Consider the following 18,272-nt stretch of genomic DNA (forward strand, 5'->3'; position numbering starts at 1 on the left):
TATACAACATGCTTAAGTAATGTGACACATTGGATTGTCAAACATTAGTGGACCATGTTTAATTTGATGAATGACACCTGTGGTGACAGACAGGTGTGACTTAAGACATGCAGTGAGAATCAGCAGTTGATTAAAAGTAATTGAGAAAAAGAGAAAAGGTTTAGCTTTCTATTTTGCAGACGTCACTTGGGTTGATATATGCCTATATGGCTTAAATATCCACATATTTTGGGGGCCCCTCTAAAGAAACTAATGTATTATGTACATGAACGTTGGCTTTCAAAACCAAGGGATTTGATTCTACTTACTGTGCTACACCCATCCTTTTACTTTCGTCATGTTTGGACTTTGTATAATGGGTCGTTTAGTCTGTGCCAATGTTCTTGTCGTTATCGATATCTCTGTTCTCAGTCTAACTTATCAGCACCGTGAGGTCCCTGGTTTAGCGTGAGCGCGCTTCTTGCCTCTGTCGCGCGCCTCTCGCTCGGTCAAGTGCATCAGGCTGGAATTTCATATGTGAAGCCCAGAGTCGGTGAAGATGGCGATGTGTGCGGCGCTCAGATGCGTTTCGACAAACTTTTCGGCAGCATTGCCCCTGCTCTCGAGACCTGCACATATCTGGACGTGCCAAAATTCGCTAAGACCAAACATCTTAAGGACGCTTTACACGAGCTCGCGGCTTTCGGGAGGTAAAAACTTTACCGAACTCACGGTTCCCACGTTTTACATCTCACATTTAGCTTTTCCGTAAGGACTGCAGCCATTCCTGTTTGCGTTTGTTGGGTCTTTTCAAGAGCTTTAATGTGCTGGAATCTAATGTGTGCTTATCAACTGAATTAGTATTGAGATTAAACGTTGGTTACGTTGGAACTTTGGTTCGATTGTTACGTCATGAATGTCTTGTACGTTTTATTCGTAAGTTATTTGGCGGATTCGATTTTCGAACTCTTCCGTTTCACTGGTCTTTATTTTTTGGAACTTTTTCGTTATTGCATTTTTTATTTGTTTGTATTATTTAAAGCGATTTATTTACATGGTCCGTGTAAGATCAATGTAATTTTTGCTGACGCTTGCATCGGATCAAACTCGTCATGCGTTAATTTTCTCGCTACAGTATTATCATGTGGCTTTGCGATCTTAAAATGTGTCTATTTAAAGTTAAGACCGTGCCTGCATCCCGTGCCTGGGAAGTTTGATTTGAGGCCCCTGACTCCACATTATCTCTCACCAATGCCTATATTAAATGACATCCATGCATCACCTCCATTATGTTCCCTCAAGATCAGAAATAACAACAGGAGTGTTTTGCATAAAGCCCAGCCATGCTCCAGCATTCAGCCCTGCTCACAATCTGGTTTAAACCTGTATTGTTTCTGCATGGGCTGATACTAGAATCTGACTCATTTGAGGCATTACCCTTCTGGGAATGCTCAGCACTGGTTCATTGGTGTGCCAGACTATTTTCCTAAGAACTATGTTCTTAATATGCAGTTTATATTATTTTTATTTCAAATTATGACTGCTTGCTTTCTTAATCAGGTCCCGTGCAAGGGATATTGAGGCATTCCTGACATTTTTGTCATACGGATGTGGGTGTTTAATGTGAATCACTTGTTTTATCATGTGAATCTAATTTTATAGCTTTCTTGTACAGAAACCCATGAATGGGTACTTATAAGAAACCTGTTTGAAAGGCAGTTATTTTGCAATTGCTGGCACAGAAATTAAAATCATTCAGCATGCCCTAACGTGACCCTTTTACTGTTGCTTTCGCCCTCAGTGACTGCGTCATGTTCAGTACAGTGGTGTGAGAAGGTAGTTTCAGCGTTACAATCATTTAAAAAAAACACAATGGATAGACTGATCTGGAAATAATTAATGCATCGTTCGCCTCATGGAGTTCAAATGGTCAACTATTATCAGTCAGGAAGTTAATATATAATAATTGTTCTTGAAAGAAAAGTGTCAGGTTTAAAGTAATAGTTCTTCAAAATATAAGGGTAAATAATGATTCTCATGTCATTCCAACCCCATATGACTGACTGACACACACATACAAAGCATTTTTGTAGTTTACATGGGAACAACAATGCTATCGTTTTCAAAAACTTGCCTTTTGAAACCCGTTTTCAAAGTTTGCCTTTTCAGGCCCCGAAACGCTGTTGGCGTGTAAAGAAACAGCCAAAATGCATAAAAAGGTTTCCGTTTTTAGTTGAAACCGGTGTTGTCTAAACGAGCCCTTACTGAAAGGAACCATTGATGTTTGAAATTCTTGAAATGGAAGTGCATGAAAAAGAATGATCCGTACATTATTCAACATTTCCCCATCTTGTCTTCCACATTAGAAAAAGTCACAAGTGTTTATAACAATGTTAGAACTAATTTGACATCTATTAAAATTTGTTTTTGGGGATTGAAATAAAGCCAAAATAAAATATTTGATAATTTAAATTAAACTTAAATACAATTTTGAAACATTGCCTTGGGAACCAACTGAAATTAGATGAAATACTGAAATTATGGAAACTGAAATTAAAATAAGTTAAAGATATACTGACATAATGACACATATATGACAATAGCAAAGCTATTTTATCTCAAAAGCTCAATTAAAATATTGATAAATATTTAGTATAAAAATAATAGTAAAATAACACTGTGAGAGTGAGTAATTGACATTGACACTTTAACCAAAGCCACTTGAAGGCAAGCCTGCAAGGTTAGCAAAAAGCAAAAGCATATCACCTGCTAATGCTGCTGTACGCAGGGAAGGAGACCATAGGCTGACTTTATTTAATGGATGTCAATGGAGGAAAGCTTCACTACGCTGAAGAAACCACTTTTGTAGGAGAACGACTTATTTAATTAATCAACAGTCCTTTGGATAATCTTCAACATGTTTGCTCTTAAACATTCAATTTGGATTGATCTATTTTAAGAGTTTACACTGAAAAAAAAAAGGAAAGAAAGTTGTTTATAAGAAAAGTCCCGCACAATTGCACGACAGGTATGATTCAGTTTACGCCACTTCTCATTCATGGTATCCACAAACAGTGATTGACTGTCGCACAATGACTGAGATTGGTCATCAAGGCACACATGATCCAAGTTAGCCGTTACGCTCTCTCCAATGGTAGAGCCACGGACTCTCGTATCTCCCTCCCAATAATAAGACCATCTCTGCTTTAACTAACTGTTCTGTTTATCTTGATCTTTTTATGATTAAAATTCTCTTTATTAATCAAATTGTCTTGTCTTTACAGCTCTGAAGTTTACAGACAAACACGAGTGGGTGCGAGTGGAGGCTGGTGTGGGTACGGTCGGCATCAGCAACTTTGCTCAGGTTTGCTCCCCACTAATAAAGAAATGGGTGTTAAGACATGGTGTCGGTTCAGTTTCAAATGTTTTATCTTTGTTTTTACACTTTTTACTGCTGAAACAGCATGAACCCTGTTACCTCTCACTGTCTTACCACTGGGACGTTTGCCATTATATATAATATCTTAGTCTAAACCTACACTAATCTTAACAAACTATATATAAACATTTTGAAACAATTGACAGAGCAACAGTAATTTATTAATTTGTGACAAGAATATTCATCAGTGTCATAAGGCGTGTTCAGACCTTGAAATAGCCATGCACTTAAATCTCTAAAAAAAAGTTTTAAATATAAAGAAAAACAGATTGATTTTCCATTTGTGATGAGGCGGTGACTGAGGGTTCTTTCTCAGCAAGTCTTTTATGTTAGTTAGGCCATGGTCAGACTACCAGCAAATTTAATTTTTTTGCATATCCAGATTTTATTCATATGGGTTTTTGATAGACTGGACAGCAAAAAAACACACACATGAAATCAGATTTTTTCAAGTCTGATTCAAACCAAACCTAAATGCGATTCCAATCAGATTTTTCCAGATGCGTCTCTGTCTGGACAGTGCTCTCTGGATGCTCAAATCTGGATTTCAAATTGTCACTCCTAAGGTGACACCACGATAACATCAAAACTGGTGACGGAAATACAGGATATTCATACATGTATACCAGTCTCCTCCACACAAACCTTATTTGATTTGCCTGCAGTCTGAACACAAAGCCTTAGAGGTTGAATTCAACTCAAATACTGCCCATGCTGCTTCTGAATAGGATGTTTACTTTGTAAATATTGTGAATATGGTTCAGATCATGTCATCTAGTGGAAATGTTCGGTTTCACACACATCTTACTGAAAGCCCGTTGTTTGAGATATCAGCCCAGATTTATGGCTTTGATTTTCTTGCAGTTTACTATTACTATTTTTTATGTTTTTGAAAGAAGTTTCTTCTGCTCATCAAGCCTGCATTTATTTGATCAAAAATACAGATTTTTTTTTTTAATATTGTGATATATTATTACAATTTAAAATAATTGGTTTTCAATTTATTATACTTTAAATTATCATTTATTCCTGTGATGCAAAGCTGAATTTTCAGGATCATTACTCCAGTCTTCAGTGTCACATGTGACATCCAGTCTATCACATGATCCTTTAGAAATCATTCTAATATTCTGATTTATTATGAGTGTTGGACACAGTTCTGCTGCCTAATATATTTGATGAATAAAAGGTTAAAAAGAACTGCATTTATTCAAAATAAAAAAATATTTTCTAATAATATAAATCTTCTTTACTAACACTTTTTATCAATTTAACACATCATTGCTGAATAAAAGTATTGATTAATTTCAAAAAAGGAAAAGAAAAACAAAATTACTGAACCCAAATTACTGACCAGTAGTGTATATTGTTGTTACAAAAGATTTCTATTTTTTTTATTTTTATTATTCATCAAAGTATCCTAAAAAAGTATCACAGGTTATGAAAAAAATATTAAGCAGCAGAACTGTTTCCAACTTTGATAATGAATCATCATATTAGAATGATTTCTAAAGGATCATGTGATAGACTGGAGTAATGATCCTGAAAATTCAGCTTTGCATCACAGAAATAAATGATAATAAATTGAAAACCAATTATTATAAATTGTAATATATCACAATATAAAAAAAAAAATCTGTATTTTTTATCAAATAAATGCAGGCTTGATGAGCAGAAGAAACTTCTTTCAAAAACATTAAAAATAGTAATGTGTCCAAACTTTTGGCCTGTACTGTATATGCTCAAAAAGTGGGACTGACAGTTAAAGAGAGAGTTCACCCAAAAATGAAAATTGTCCTTAATTACTCTCCCTCATGTCGTTCCAATCCCGTAAGACTTTCATTCATCTTCAGAACACAAATTAAGATATTTTTGATGAAATCTGAGAGCTGTCTCACTCCGTCATAGGCTGCTAGGTAATTGCATTTGCCAGCCAAGAAAAGTTAGTAAAGCATCATTAAAATAATCCAAGTGACTACAGTGGCTCAAGCGACGAGAATACTTTTTGTGCGCAAAACCCCCCAAAATAACAACTTTATTCAACAAACTCTCCTCTCTTCCCTACCACTCTCTTGCGCGTTTCACTTTGTTGGGCTATACACAAAGTACAGCTCTTCCGTGTTTTACGGCAGAACGCTGGTTCACTATTGGCTGAGCACGATCACATGATCACATGCGTTATGGCGCTTACGTGAATCGCGTAGCATGGAGGAGAATAGATTGTTGAATTAAGTCGTTATTTTTGTTTGTTTTTGCGCACAAAAAGTATTCTCATTGCTTCATAACGTTAAGGTTGAACCACTGGAGTCACATGGACTAATTTATCGGTGTCTTTACTGCCTTTCTGAGGCTTGACCGTGGTAATTACATTGCAGTCCGTGGATGGTTCAGACAGCTCTCGGATTTCACCAAAAATATATTTTCGTGAAAATTCGTGTTCTGAAAATGAAGGGGTTGAAACATAATCATAGTTGAGGGTTCAGGTTTAATTTCGTGTTGATTTTTAAAAGTCATATTGTTGTTTTACATTAATGTTATTGCAATATTTTCTTTTCATGGAGTTCTCAAGTTTACTTGAAGGGAAAATTCTGTCATTAATTACTCTCCCTCATATTGTTCCAAACTCATAAGACTTTCGTTCATCTTCGGAAACAAAAATGAAGATCTTGATGAAATCTGAGAGCTTTCTGTCCCTCCATTGACAGTCTACGCAACTACCAGCTTGAAGCTTCAAAAAGTTCCTAAAGAGATCGTAAAACCAATCCATATGTATTGAGCGTTTGAGACTAAATCTTCTGAAGAGACACGGTCGCTTTGAAAGATAAAAAGATCACTCAATTAATTTGTTTTCCGAAGATGAACAAAAGTCTTGCGTGTTTGGAACGACATGATGGCGAGTAATTAATGATGTGGTGAACTATCCCTTTAATGGTCTTCCCCCTTCTATCACCATAGGAGGCGTTAGGTGACGTGGTGTACTGTGGACTTCCAGAAGTGGGAACAAAGCTTGAACAAATGGGTGAGAATCATTTGAAATCTCCATCTTTTGCCTTCTGGCCATTACAGCATAGACATCACGGATTGTGTTTTCCCCCCAGAGGAGTTTGGTGTTTTAGAAAGCGTCAAAGCTGCTAGTGAGCTGTATTCTCCACTGACCGGAGAGGTGACCGAGATCAACACAGATCTGGCAGATAACCCTGGACTAGTAAATAAAGCCTGCCACGAAGACGGTGAGTGCAGCTGAATTCACGAAATGCTTTACATGCATGTATAATCCACTGCTAAAACATTTCTTTCTCCTTCTTGAAGGATGGTTAATGAAGATGACCATAGAGAAACCTGCAGAACTTGATGAACTCATGGATGAAGCTGCTTATGAAAAATTCATCAAATCCCTTGATTCATAAAGGTTTTCAGACCTTTTCAGATCCGTTAAGGATTCACAATGGCTACTTCATAATGCTGATGGTAGAATGAGTACTAATACAATTCTTTTGAAATCTATTTATTTTGGTTTTGTAATTTCCTTTTCCACCAAAATAATCTTTTGTAATGTGCTAGTTTAACAAACGTTTGCCGTCAAGAGCCAAATATTTCAAAGGGCTTTTGGAAACAGTCTGAGGTGCTTTACATGGACTCAAACAAAGAGAGGGCTGATTGTCTTAAATAGTATGTTTGCCGGTATAACGCGTGTGACGTTAAAGTAACATGACATGCAATAAAATCAAACATTTCGTAACATTTTTGAGCCATAGTTTGCTTCTGTTCTGATGTGTTCAGCTCTTACCATTTCACATTCAACATTGACTACGTTTACAAGCTGTTAAAATTCGGGTTATGGTCACTATATGGGTTTCTGAAACATTCGGAATAACCTGTTTACATGCGTGAGCAGAGAGAGTTACTCCTGTATACATGGAATTTGTAATCAATTGGCAATATCCCGATGTAAACGGCGACGCACGGTTAGCGTCTGGACGTACGGACAACCTTAAGACGCAATATGCGTCATTTCCGATTCTTCTTCCTGTATCCAAAGAAAACAACAACAGCAGCAGCACGCGGATAATGAATAGTTCGGGGCAGATAGCGATCGCCTTTGTTTGCGCTTTCCTCCTCGCTCCAAAAGTGTGGTGCTGTGCTGCGTCTCGCCATGTTTACCTCTACTTCTGGTTTACTTCCGGTATACTGCACGCGGGTTTTTGTATGCGCCGTCCCTACTCAAAAGACCAAAATTCCTTGCGAATAGGACATGCGCAGAACACAAATCAATGTTCCTTTTGATGGGGATATGCCTACTGTCTATGGGATATGCCGATACGCGTTTACATGAACAAATATTCGGGTTAGAAAAGGGGTACCCCAGGGATCATATCCGGGTTTTTAAAAACCGGGATATGAGCATATCCGGGTTTTTGCCGGTGTTTACATCAGTGTTGCCAACTTAGCGCCTTTGTCGCTATATTTAGCGAGTATTCAGACCCCTCTAGCGACACATTTTCAAAAAAGCGACTAGCGACAAATCTAACGACTTTTACTGGTATTTTTGGAGACTTTTAGAGACTTTTTGACGTGAAACCGCACATTGTTCTTACTCTTCTCAACGAGCAGCGGGTGCTGCCGTTTGACCCATCCCTGTGGCAAAGCACTCACAAGCGGCACAGTTCTCGCGCACCAGCCTCTTCCAGCTGCATTTTTGGACGAACCTCAGTAACCTCCAAATGTTGCCAGCACAGTCCTGCGAGCGCGAGGTTTAATTGCTTTCTCCTTGCCGTCACGCACCTCTTCGTCTACCCTGTTCAGTGAATGGTTGAGAGAGGAGCAGCAGCACGGCAGCCAACAGACGTGAATGAGCAGTGTTGTTTCCACGGACTTATCACTTATCTTTTGTTTTATATTTAAAGAATTTAGTTTGACCATTTTTTCCCTTTCTTTTCTTGTGCTTATCACTTAATACTCACTATCACAGTGCATTAGTTCACCCAGCTCCCGAACTCTCTCAATTCAGATAATTTTACACATATAAAAAAATAGTCATTCAATAGCTACTCGTTCTATTGTCTGACAAAAAATATAGTAAATGAGAACAGCTTTATTGGACATTCGGCTATATTATATTACATTATATTATATTATATTATATTATATTATATTATATTAAAATACAGTATGTGAGCATGATTTTAATAAGAAAAAACATTAGGCAGGCAGAACGCAAGTATGCCGCGATGACGTCATGAATATGCTAATTGACGTATTACGTCATCTAGCGACATTTAGCGACTTTTAGGGGAGGCGTTAGCTACTTTCCTTTGAAAATAGTTGGCAACACTGGTTTACATGGCCGTGCGCGACCGGGTTATTGCAAATATTTTCCGGTTTTGAACGGGTTATTGGCTGCATGTAAACGTAGTCATTGTAACTTATTGCTCTCATACCTGCAATACACAATCAGTTTAACACATGAATGTGAAGCTTTGCTTCAGGAGAACTGTGATCGTACTTATAGCAAATGCTTTCATCATCTTTTACCAAAATATCTACAATACCGTTTAAACGTTTGAAGTGGGTCATGATTTTGAAAGAAGTTTCTTATGCTGCCCTAGGCTATATTTATTTGATTAAAAAGAGTAAAACTAATATTGTGAAATATTACAATTTAAAAGAACTGTTTTCTGGTTAAATATGTTTCCAAATGTAATTTATTCATGTGATGCAAAGCTGAATTCTTCAGTGTCACATGATCCTTCAGAAATCATTCTAATATGCCGATTTGCTGCTCACGAAACGGTTCAATGTTTTCGTGGAAACCGTGACTCATCCTTTTCAGGATTACTTGATGAATAGAAAGTTCAAAAGAACAGCATTTATTTTGTAAAACATTATCACAAGAAATGCTCCAGTTTGTTTCTGATATTTGTTTTCTTTGTTGGCAAACGGCACTAAAGTCCTTTGAGACAGCGTTTTGTTTCTGTACTGTACATTGTGCAGGGTTTGTTTTGAGAGCTTGATGCTGAGAGAAGTGTAGAGAAAGAAGGGAACATGGCCGCCTCCCAGCCCAGCACTCCTTGACCTTTACCCTTAGATTAAAAGATTGAGAGGTTCAGTGTTCCAATGATCAATGATTAATGAAGGGGAGATCACAGTATCTCTTTCTGCCTGAAGAAAATCTGAAACCTGTGTTAAAGAATTCACATTAGATTTCTTTCATAACTATTTGATCAGAAGGACATTTATTTAGATGTTTATAATTTTGCTTATTTTGGTCACTATATACAGATTGTATCTGTAAAACTGATCTATTCTTGGAACTCCATGTAATGAAATGCAACCATCTCTGGTAGCAAAACAAATTATGGCTAATTGGTTGAACATGCATATGTAATGAAAATGAAAATTGACATGGATAACATATGCTAAGTGTTGAAAGCAAATGAATATATTATTTAAGCCTTTGTTTTACCATACCAACAGTTTTTGTTTTTCTTTCCTGATAAATCTTGCCATATTTTCTGATTTCTACGCAAGGACTTACAACGCCCCCTAATGATTGATTTTAATTCTCATTAGACTGCAGACAATTGTTGAATAATTTTTACTTTTCTAAAATCTCACGGAAATATCAGAGTTTCAAAATGAAAATGTTACAGAAAATGCACGTCTATTTGTAATATCGTTAGCCTCATAGCATAATTGCCTAAGTCATTTTGTGTTTTTTTTCTTGTTTTCCAAAAACATTGAAATATGACTTAGGCAATTATGCTATGAGGCTAACAATATTATAATATAGTTCAGTTATAAAGTAGGCCTATTTAGAATCCATAAAATCCTTATCAAGACATCACAAATGACTCCAAAGGTAATGGTAAAATATGGAAATATAAGTTTTCAGTATGGAAACCCTAGACAAGTTTGTCAAAATTGTCTGTTAATGTTTGTGCAGTGTCGACAACAACATTACTGCAATAATGAAGTATATCAAAGTGCATTAAGGTGCTTTCATATTTTAAAATGTTATTTTAGTATGATGTAACATGATATTTAAATTCCTTCTACTATATTTTTTATGTATAATGAGTTATAGACAGAGAGTGAGTGAGTACCGGTCTAATGTTTTTAAAAGAAGTCTCTTGTGCTCATCAAGCCTGCATTTATTTAATCAAAAATACAGAAAAAACTAATAAAACTATAATAAAATATTATTACAATTTAAAAATAATGGTTTTCTCTTTTAATATACTTTAAAATATTAATATGTAGAATTTTAATCAGCATCATCACTCCAGTCTGTCATGATCCTTCAGATATAATTCTAATATGCTGATTTATTATAAATGTTGAAAACAGTTTTTGCTGCTTAACATTTTTTTTAGAACCTGATACTTTTTTCAGGATTCTTTGATGAATTAAAAGTTTAAAAAAGAACAGCATTTACTTAAAATAAATATCTTCTGTAACAATATGCACTACCGGTCAAAATATTGTGGTCAGTACATTTTTTATTTCTTTTTTTATAAGTAATTAATAGTTTTATTCAGCAAGGATGTTACATTTATAATAAAGGATAGTAAAGATTTATATCGTTAGAAAATATTTCTCTTTTGAATAAATACTGCTCTTTTTAACTTTTTATTAATCAATGAATCCTGAAAAAAGTATCACAGGCTCAAAAAAATTATACTTTTTATACCAGCACAACTGTTTCAGACATTGATAATAAATCATCATATTAGATTGATTTCTGAAGGATCATGTGACAATGAAGACTGGAGTAGCCTATTGATGCTGAAAATACCATGGACAGTAAAACAGCTTTACATCACAGAAATACATTATGTTTTAAAGTATATCATAAAAAAACATATAATAATATTTCACAATATTAAAAAAACTGTATTTTTGATCAAATAAATGCAGGTTTAATGAGCATAAGAGATTTCTTGCAAAAACATTAAAAATAGTAATGTTTCTTTTGACCGTTAGCTACTATCTAACGCTACTTATGCATTTTTTAATTTACGCATAAAATGAACGACGCTTTCCTTTACATTCACGCGTCAGGGCCTATGGTAGTCCGATAGCAACTATTAGTTGTCGAATTTTCTAAACATTTAATCATTATAAAACTATCAGTTGTCGAACTTTTAATCTACGTCCCATCCACGTGCTAATTTGTCGCAACAAGTTCCGGCTTCACACTTCCGGTTGACCGGCGCGTTGATCGTTGCTATTGGCTCTTTTCTTCACTTCCCATAAAACCCTGCGTTGTCATTTCCTTTTCCCTTTCAGCCATTTTCCGCTGTAGACGGTATGTGCATTTATCCCCGGCTAAACATCAAGTTTATCCGCTTTAATCCTCAGTATCTCTTTATTGTATTATAAATCAAATAGTCCAACCTTAAAGTGTACTTTGTGTTACGTGTGTACCAGTCTATATTGTTGGTGTTTTCTTTTCTTGAGAGATAAAAAAGATAATTTTAGTACACGATACCGTGTTGCAGCTCCACATTCACGTTTCAATGTCTATTTTAAATGTTAAACCGCCGCTCACGAACCAGTCAAGTGTTTAAATGCCTAAATAAACGAGTCCACATAAGACTTCCATATGTGTGTTTACTGTCGTTTTCTACGGAACTGTTTTCTTTGCGCCTTATTCCACATGCACGACACCACGTCAGGCACTAGCTTAGCTCATGTGCGGCTTGTGACTTTTTGTACAATATTTGCAAGGATGTTCTAATGGCTTTCCTGAACGTGCAGTTCTTTCTAGAACCAAACGACAGCGCAAAGCTTCAATTAATCCTGGTTGAAGTAAATGTGAACATGGGTCAGGGAGCTTCCTGCTTATTGTTATGACATTTGTTTTGCATTAGGAGTGAACAACCATGGCTCCCAGCCGGAATGGCATGATTCTGAACCCTCACTTTCACAAAGACTGGCAGAAGAGAGTGCGCACCTGGTTCAACCAGCCCGCCAGAAAGCTCCGCAGGTAACACGTTTTTTGCTGACAAATGTGTAAATGGTTCATCATGGAAAGTGCTAGTTTTATAAAAATGCTGCCTTTTTCCTCAGACGTAAGGCCCGTCAGGCAAAGGCTCGGCGTATTGCTCCAAGACCAGTTTCTGGACCTCTGCGACCCATAGTCAGGTGTCCAACCATCCGGTATCACAACAAGATCCGTGCCGGACGTGGTTTCACCCTGGAGGAGTTGAAGGTAACTTTGGTGCCAAGTTGTGCTAGATCTTAAAGACTTAGTTCACCTAAAAATGAAAATTGTGTCTTTTGCTGAACATCGTGTCTTTCCAAACTCTTAAGCACAAATCAGGAAATCTTTTAATGAAACCTATGAGGTGTATGTCTCTCCTTTAAAGTCCAGATAACCAAAACTTAAAAGGTCCTAAAGGCGTCGTAAAATTAATCAAGTGGTTTAATCCAATTCTTGTAAAGAGATGCAATTTTATATGATAAGCAGATTTAATTTAGGCTTTGGTTTACGTCTAAACGGTGATGCACACTAGAGGTCGACCGATTTTACAGGGTTGGACATCGCTGGCTGATAGGGATTTTAAGAACAATCGGTTGATTAATCGCTTATTAATTCAAATAAACTATGCATAAAATAGTGCTGAACTTTAATACTAATGTAAAAAAAAGAAAAGAAAAAGTGCTTAACCATGCAAATGTACTGTACTTTACAAATATTATTTTTAATTATACCTTGATCATGTTAGTTCAGTGCATTAACTTTTTCTCTTCTGCCAAAAATCATTTGGATATTAAGTAAAGATCATGTTTCATGAAATGAAATTGACCCATGTGACTGGTTTTGTGGTCCAGGGTCACGTATGGTAAATATGTATGATATTTTTGGGTGAACTATCTCTTTAACTCGTATGCCGTTCTATCTGTCTGCTTGTTCATACAGTGCGCTTGTGGTCATTTTAGACAGTCAAATGATGACAATTCTCCGGAATCTCTGTACTTCCTTGATGATCCATGAACCCTTTTTGCTGATGACTGTTCTTGACTCTGTTTGAGTGTCAGTTCTTGACTCTGTTTGAGTGTCAGTTCTTGACTCTGTTTGAGTGTCAGTTCTTGACTCTGTTTGAGTGTCAGGGCTGTTCCAGCATTATCACGTCTCACGTGTCTGTCCTGTTGCACCGTAATCTGCCCATACAGGCAGCAGGAATCAACAAAAAGGCGGCGCGCACCATCGGCATCGCCGTTGACCCTCGTCGGCGTAACCGATCCACAGAGTCTCTGCAGTCCAACGTTCAGAGGCTGAAGGTGTACCGCTCCAAACTCATCATCTTCCCGAGGAAGGCTTCTGCACCCAAGAAGGGAGACAGCACTGTAAGTGGCTTACTTCATTTTTAATTCATCGAAGCGTATCATAAAAGCCTTTAAAGCACAATACAGCACTGTATGCTTGCTATAATATGGCAGGTCAGAACACTTAGTTTTATTGAAGCGCTTCAGTGTTTGCAGTCAAGTGATGACACTTTCTCCGGAATCTCTGCACATCCTTGATGACTTTTGAACCCTTTTTTAGCTGATGACTGCATACTATTCCACCATAATTCTTGTTTTTTGTTATTTTGTTGGTCTTTTGACTGTTTGTGACTCTTTGTGTTGTTGTTGTGTAGGAGGAGGAGATTAAGATGGCCACACAGCTCACTGGACCTGTCATGCCCATCAAAAACGTACGTATCTTATCTTTTAACCATATAAAGTCTACTGAATGATTTTTTTTAAGTCCTGTTGCATATTTTTTGTTGTGAAATCTTTAAGTAAAATTTCAAGATGAACACTTGCTCGACAAGCAACTTTATTTTTATTTTTTTTAATGATTCGTTTAGTGTTGTCACAATACTGGAATTTCTAACTTTGATACAATACCTTTTTTTATATATATTGATACCACAGCGAAAACGGCCATAGATCTTTTTCTTTTTCATCCTTTAAGATTCTAGGGAATATATATTTAAGCTTCAAAAAGTACGAGACGATAGTGTAATCAATATCAATCGAGCGGTTTAATCCAAGTCTTCTGAAGAGCCACGATCACTTCATATGGCCAACAGATTTTAATGCGAGTTAATGGCGAGTTAATGAAATGTATTCATTTATTGAAATGCCCTAATTGAACTAGGACCTAATCCTGGGTGAATCTTAGCCATATCTGTGAAACTGGGCCTATAAGTAGTAGCACAAATGAATACAATAGAATAAAGATACAAATGAAATGAACAGTTTTGCTGAAATTCAGGCCCTGTAACACTATTCAGCCGGAGCGTATGAGAGGTGTGTGTGTATCGATACTGTGGGAAATAAGTATTGGGAACGGTTTCAGATATTTCAGTATTGAAAAATCCGTATTTGACAACACTAGATCCATTAGGCTTTTGAGGAATGCTTATTTGTTCATCTCTCAGCCATTATCATCGCGTTGCATTGTTTTGCCCCCCACAATAAAGACTACATCTAAGCAACTAAGCATTTAAATATCATCTTCCTAAGACAGGAGTCCAATCCTGCTCCTGGAAGGCCAACGTCCTGCAGATTTTTTAGCTCCAACACACTTGCCTGGATGTGTCTAGTGAGTCTGTAGAGCCTGATTAGCTGGATTCAGGTGTTTAATAAGTGTTAGAGCTGAACTCTGCAGGACAGTGACCCTCCAGGAGCAGGATTGGACACCCCTGTACCAAGACACATTATTGGGAGATATAGATTGACAACTGATATATACACTTTATCAAAGTAATCTGCTATACTCCTATAAATATCTGTGTTTTACAAGCTATCAATATTTTCTTTTTGGCCGTGTAAATATCAGCAACTTTGCCAAATTGCATTCCTTGAATTTTTCTTTTTCCTTGTATGTGCTCCATATTCTCCCATATTATACTATGTGATCCATGAAAGCATGTATGATACTCAACAAAAATCATGCAAAATTGTTTTCTTAATTTCTTGACTTGAAGGCTTTGTTTCATTTCAAAACATTAGATTTTTCTGACTGTTTCATATGTCAGTTTACTGGCTTGAGATACAGTGAGTAATGTGTGGAAATTGGATTTTCTTTTCTTTCCTTTTTTTTTTTTTTTTTTAATGTTATAGTTCTTCATATATAATGTAGTGTTTTGCTGCAACTGAGGAAGTGTCCTTGTTTTCTGCAGTTTTTCCCGAAAGAGAAGGCCCGCGTGATCTCAGAGGAGGAGAAGAACTTCCAGGCCTTCGTCAGCCTGCGTATGGCCCGTGCCAATGCCCGTCTGTTCGGCATCCGTGCCAAGAGGGCAAAGGAGGCCGCCGAGCAGGACGTCGAAAAGAAGAAATAAACGTTGATTTGTAAGGAACTGTCAAAATAAATGTCTAAAAAAAATCTTAAGTCTTTGGAGTCATTTCTTTATATCATGTAGACTTCTGTCGGGTTTGTGGAGGATGTTCAAATGCCAGTGTGATAATATGGTGAAATGCATAATTGACTGGGGGGATATTTTTAACCGTTCAAGTTTGGTTAAACAATCAATATATGAGAAATATACATTTTTATAAATATGGGTAAAAATTTTTAACTTATGGTAAAATTGTCCACACATGTCATTACATCACAAATACATGACTTCCAGTACAACTAAGTACCGTAATATGATTAAATAATACATTTGTTAAAGATTTTGTAAAGTGTGAAGATGCCAGTGTTCCTTGGCTGAACAACTGTTATGGCAAGTACTTATAAACTGATGTGAGTGAGAATGCTACTCATTCTCCAGAAGATGGCAGTGTTTACCTTCATGGATGCTTATTTGCTCTGAAGTTTTTTGTGGGTTGTTAATGGCATAATTTAGTGATAACTTTATCTGGAGAAATCTGATAGGTGTCATCTTTTGTTTTAAGCTGCTATAAATGAAATGAACGGTGCACATGCATATCAGAGGTTGCACTCTTCCAGTGGTCACTAGACAGATCAGAGTCAAGACAGTGTATTATGTTCACAGGCCTGTGCTAGTGAGACTATCATCCACCCAAAAAACTAAATTTTTGTCTCACCCTTGTGTATATATACAGGCTTTCCTGTAGCTCAAACAGTAGAGCGTTGGCGCTAGCAATGCCAAGGTCATGGGTTTGATTCCCAGGGAAAGCAAGAACTGACAAAATGTAAAATGTGTACCTTAAATGCAATGTAAGTCGCTTTGGATAAAAGCTTCAGCCAAATGCATAAATGTAAATGTGACAATCCAAATCTGTATGCATTTCTTCTGCAGAACACAGATGTTTTGAAGACTGTTGGGAACCAAGCAACATTGGAAACCAGTGGTTTTCATTGCATTAAAACAAACATTTCTTACATATTGTTCCACAGAACAGACCTGAGGTTGTGAAAATGACAGAATTAGCATTTTAGGGTGAACTATGCAGGATTTGTCATAGCTGCTGAATTTGCATATTGTGTTTGTAACCTGAGGTGAAGCCTTGATTAACATCTGTCAGCACAGTTTAAGTGTGGGATTTGTCTTCATGATGGAAATACAAATCAGCTAACTGGTGTTTCAATTCATGTTTAAAAATGCCAGTATACTCTATCCTGGAGTGATGTCATGATGTCCAGTGGAGGTTTTTGGTGGATGAATGGGCTGTGGGTGTATTATGCAAACATTGCATTACCACATCATATCTATATTTGAGCAGGATAATTTATATCTTTACTCGGTTCCTGCCAGGACTGTGTTTTGGTGCTATCTTTATTTGTATTGCGTAACATCTGTTTTATCAACTTGTTTCTCTGAGGCTTTTGCACTCAGATGCTTTAATGACTGTTTTAGTGAGGAAACGATAAGAATTGGGTAATGGTTCATCATGAAACTGAAGCTGAAGTGGCCTAAATCAATTATAAGGAAAGTAAAGGGACTGTTAACTGGGGCTGTCCACAATCAATGAACCATTGGGATTTTTCCATGAAAACCTACATATCACGGATCAATAAACCAAAAATATCTTGACCCAGGAGAGATGAGTGGGGAGATAATCACGTATGAGGTTACATAAGAAATGGAGAGTGTGTCCTGTAGTTACCCTTGATTTCTGAATCAGTGGTGGAGAGACTTGATTTAGACCACTCATTCAAATACTGGAGAATGGTACAATAAATATTAAACTACATTCTTAGAACAAATGGTTCTAAACAGTTCCAGATTATGGTACTCTCAGGACAAATATATGATCTAAGAACGTTTTGCTAACGTTCCCATTAAGTTATGAAAACGTTATTTCCAAATGTTCTTTGAACATTCAAAATGTCCAAAAATGTTTTAAACACGTTTTTCTTAGTTTTGTGAACGTTAATGAAACATTCCATTTTCTTCAAGCATTATGGGAATGTTACTTAGTTTGAATGTTCTCTGTAGCTCGTTTTTTTTTTTTTTGAGAATATTAAATAGCCTAGCCTACTATAACTCTGAACAAACATTCCGTTATTGGAAGAACGTTTGTTCATAACTTTGAGAGAACCTTGACTAAGTTAGCTCTGAGAACGTTAACAGGGTAGGCTAAGTTTAACCCACCGAGAACAATGCGTTAAGTGCTTCATAGAACCTTAAAGGGATAGTTCACCCTAAAATTACAATTAAGTCATCATTTACTCACCCTGGCGACACGTGCTGTATATTTTAAATGTTCTGGGGGTATACGATAGGGTTTGGTGAAAAACAAAGCGAAATTGAATGTATTAACACAAATCCTGACCTTGGCTGTGTTCTTCACTGCGGCTCCACGACGTGCGCGTTCGTGAGACTATTAGCGCCCTATTTCACTCTGCTTTTAGCTTAGTATATGCTACATTTAATGATAATTGACA

At 36.7% G+C, this 18,272-nt stretch overlaps 2 protein-coding genes and 1 long non-coding RNA gene across 3 annotated transcripts; 2 read left to right on the forward strand and 1 right to left on the reverse strand.

Annotated features, from left to right (window-relative positions):
• Positions 1 to 424: 424 nt before the first annotated feature.
• Positions 425 to 7,159, forward strand: gcshb (glycine cleavage system protein H (aminomethyl carrier), b). Its single transcript, XM_082161341.1, has 5 exons — positions 425 to 689; positions 3,264 to 3,343; positions 6,374 to 6,437; positions 6,517 to 6,648; positions 6,728 to 7,159. The coding sequence occupies exons 1-5, from the start codon at positions 539 to 541 to the stop codon at positions 6,823 to 6,825; spliced, it is 525 nt and encodes a 174-aa protein (XP_082017467.1). The 5' UTR covers positions 425 to 538; the 3' UTR covers positions 6,826 to 7,159.
• A 4,462-nt stretch (positions 7,160 to 11,621) lies between these two features.
• Positions 11,622 to 15,809, forward strand: rpl13 (ribosomal protein L13). The gene is made up of 6 exons (XM_082161798.1): positions 11,622 to 11,726; positions 12,292 to 12,407; positions 12,491 to 12,632; positions 13,598 to 13,771; positions 14,065 to 14,121; positions 15,598 to 15,809. Exons 2-6 carry the CDS (start codon positions 12,304 to 12,306, stop codon positions 15,754 to 15,756), a joined length of 636 nt encoding a protein of 211 aa, XP_082017924.1. The 5' UTR covers positions 11,622 to 11,726; positions 12,292 to 12,303; the 3' UTR covers positions 15,757 to 15,809.
• On the reverse strand, positions 14,246 to 15,591 carry LOC309492784. The gene is made up of 2 exons (XR_014203703.1): positions 15,116 to 15,591; positions 14,246 to 14,952 (listed from the first exon to the last, which is right to left on the reverse strand). It is a non-coding gene; the product is annotated as an uncharacterized lncRNA (long non-coding RNA).
• Positions 15,810 to 18,272: the final 2,463 nt, after the last annotated feature.

This window comes from Leuciscus leuciscus, assembly GCF_965113295.1.
Source record: "Leuciscus leuciscus genome assembly, chromosome: 2".
Classification (NCBI taxonomy): Eukaryota; Metazoa; Chordata; class Actinopteri; order Cypriniformes; family Leuciscidae; genus Leuciscus; species Leuciscus leuciscus.